Source organism: Dictyostelium discoideum (genome assembly GCF_000004695.1).
Source record: "Dictyostelium discoideum AX4 chromosome 5 chromosome, whole genome shotgun sequence".
Classification (NCBI taxonomy): domain Eukaryota; phylum Evosea; class Eumycetozoa; order Dictyosteliales; family Dictyosteliaceae; genus Dictyostelium; species Dictyostelium discoideum.
In genome coordinates this window covers 1666324-1669452 of record NC_007091.3, presented here as the reverse complement: position 1 = coordinate 1669452, position 3129 = coordinate 1666324, and the positions used below count along the sequence as shown (strand labels likewise).

The following is a 3129-nucleotide window of genomic DNA, read 5'->3' as shown; positions in this document are numbered from 1 at the left end:
TTTATCTTTAATTTTTTTTTTAATCAAAAATTTTGTATTTATAATTTGTCAAAAAAAACAAAAAAAAAAAAAGAAAAACAAAAAAATTTATTTCATGGTGTTGTTTTTTTTAAAAAATAAACCAATTTTTTTGTTTTTCTTTTTTTTTTTTTTTCTTTTTTGATAAAAAAATCTATTTTTTAATATATTCAGTTGTTCCTAAAAATAAAAAAACAATTACAAAAAAATTTAAATGGAATAATTAAATTATAAAAAAAAAATTTTTGATAAAAAAATGAAAAAATATTTTTTTTTTTAGTCCCAAATCTGAATGTTTTTACTTTTTTTTTTTTTTTTTTTTTATTTTTTTTTTTTCCCACAAACCAACTTGATTTTTTTTATTTTTAATTTTCGTAAAAAAAAAAAATAATAATAATAATTAAATTTGTACATATAATTAATAAAATGAAAAAAATAATAAAAAAGAATAATAACTATGATAATAATAAAGTTAAAAAAACACAAACTACAAAAACAGGTGAATTAAGTTATGAAGAGATTCAAAAGATTAATTCAGAATTATCAGATAGAAATAAAAATGATAAACTTATAGCGTCAAAAGAAAAGTGTGATGTTATTGGTAAAAGTTTTGGATTCATTGAACCTAGTATTAGGAAAGATATAGTTGATGAGAATATAGATAAACCATTTGTACTTTTATCATATGGTGGAACAAGTAAAGAAATTAAAAGAGAAAGAAAAGAGAGATTACGTTTAGAGAAATTAAAAACCAAAAAATTAGGTTCAAAAAAGAAAAGAGAACTCTCATTCTTTTCAATCTCCTCTGAAAATTGTATATACGATCAATATTTACCATTACACCAATTATGGACTCAATATATTCAAGATGTAATGCAACAACAAAAAGGACCCGCTCTTGTAAATAAAATTTTAAAAGCTGATTTACATGGTGCTATAGTCATTGTCACCAAATCAAAATGTCCAACTTTTGTTGGTCAAAAAGGAATAATCGTCCAAGAAACTGAAAATACTTTTAAAATAATTACAAAAGAAAATAAATTAAATAGTAAGTAATAAAATAAAAATATAAACATATAAAAGTGTCGAAAGTTGGCAGTTGGTTTTCATTTTAAAAAAAAAAAAAAACTAATGTGTAATTGAATTGACTTTTACATGCGGAAAAATGTGGGGTGAAATAATTAATTAACACTTTTTTTTCATTTTTTTTTTTTTTTTTTTATTACTTTAGTAATTCCAAAAGAACAATGTCAATTCTATTTAGAATGTTGTAACCAGGTTGTAACAATTTTTGGTAAACATTTTTGTTTTAGAGCGTGTGATAGGGCAAATAAAAAGTTTAAACCTCGTAAGAATATCGAATTATGATAATTTGGTTGATGATAAAATAAAATAATTTTTTTTTTTTTTTTTTTTGAAAAAAACAAAAATAAAATAAAATAAAATAAAAAAAAAAAAAAAAGATATTTTTTTTTTTTTTCTCTAAAAGTGGAGAGGGGCTTCATTGTTGAGTTGCCCCAATGTTTAAAAATATTTTTAATCACTCGTTTAAAATTTTTTTTTTAAATGGACTATTGGAAATTTTTTTTTTTTTTGATAAAAAAAGATATTTTGGAGGACTCCTTAAAAATAAAGCTAAAAATACTCTAATTACATTGTGGTAATTTTGTTTTTTTTTTTTTTTTTTTTTCTAAACCCCATTATTGGATTTTTTAAGATTCTCAAAATATTTTATGTTTCTAAAAATACAAGGGTTTTTATTTTTTGCAACTGAACAATTTCATAAACATATACAATAAAAATCTATTTAATTTTTCGTTTTTTTTTTAATTTTTGTTTTTTTTTTTTTTTTATTTTTCTCTTCTCTTTTTATTTTCACTTTTATTTACACTTTTACTCACACTTTTTTTTTTTTTTTTTTTTTTTGGAAAAATGAAAAGATTAAAAAAACAAAAAAAAAAAAAAAGAAAGAAAAAAAAAAAAAAAAAACTAAAAACAAAAAAAAAGAAAGAAAAAAAAAAAAAAAAAAAAAACCAGTGCAAATATTATTTACCAATTATTATTGGTTGCTCGGTAAAAAAAAACTTTGGTCATCGATGACATCAACGGATTTTTGGTAATTAATTAAATATTTGCGATTTTCAAATCGATAAATTTTTAAAAACTTTTTTTTTTTTTTTTTTTCAAAGATTTGGTGATGGAATGCACGAAAAATTGCAGGCTATCTAAGATTCTAACTTTGAAGAGATATTTTTCTTCAAAATTGGAGCGAAAAAAACCTATTCTCTCCGAGTTGACTATTTAAACTAATTTAGAGATATTTTTTTTAAATTCAGGGTTTATCGCTCTCTTTATACAAAACTTTTTTTTTTTTTTTTTTTGCACGAAGATGCGTGAGTTTTTGCGAAAAATTGCAAATTTAAAAAATCAGATTAAGAGAACATGTAAAAAAAATTTTCCATTCATTTTTTAATATATTATAATTTTTTTTAATATTATTCATTTTCTCTTTTTTTTTTTTTTTTTTCTATCCATTTTTCTTTTTTTTTCTTTTAGAAAAAATGAATAATAAAAAAATGAGAAAAAATAATTATTTAATAAAAAAAAAAATATAAAAAAATAAAAAAATAAATTGAAAAAGTGATTAAAAAAGAGGTGATCGAAAAAGAGTGAGGATTTGGACGATTTGTTTAAAAATGCAAAGATCATCTCGATTAATTTGTGCAAATGTGTAATTATTACAATAGATATTTCCAATTGGCCTAAAAATAGACCATAAATAATTTTTTTTTTTTTTTTTTTCTGAAATATCTACTTTTTTTTTTTTTTATTTTCTTTTTTTAAAAAATCAATTTTTTTTTTTTTATTTTCTTTTTTTTTTTTTTTTTTATAAAAATCAAAAATGTTTTTTTTTAATTTTTTTTTTTTTTTTTTTTTTTTTTTTTTTTTTTTTTTTTTTGAAATTTTAACCCAGCCCCCAAAAAAAAAGGGGTGCTAACTTTTTATTTAATTTTTTGGATCTTTTTTTTTTTTTAAATTTTTCGCAACTTTTTTTTTCAATTCCTTTTTATTAAAGCTCCCATCCACATTTTTTTTTTTTTTTTTTTTTTT

The 3129-nt window shown here is 19.2% G+C and overlaps 1 protein-coding gene across 1 annotated transcript; it reads left to right on the top strand.

The window, feature by feature from the left end:
• Window positions 1-444: 444 nt before the first annotated feature.
• pop4 (RNase P protein subunit) lies at window positions 445-1386 on the top strand (the record flags this gene model as incomplete). Its single annotated transcript, XM_631575.1, has 2 exons — window positions 445-1066; window positions 1250-1386. The coding sequence occupies 2 exons, from the start codon at window positions 445-447 to the stop codon at window positions 1384-1386; spliced, it is 759 nt and encodes a 252-aa protein (XP_636667.1).
• Between the last annotated feature and the right edge of the window lie 1743 nt (window positions 1387-3129).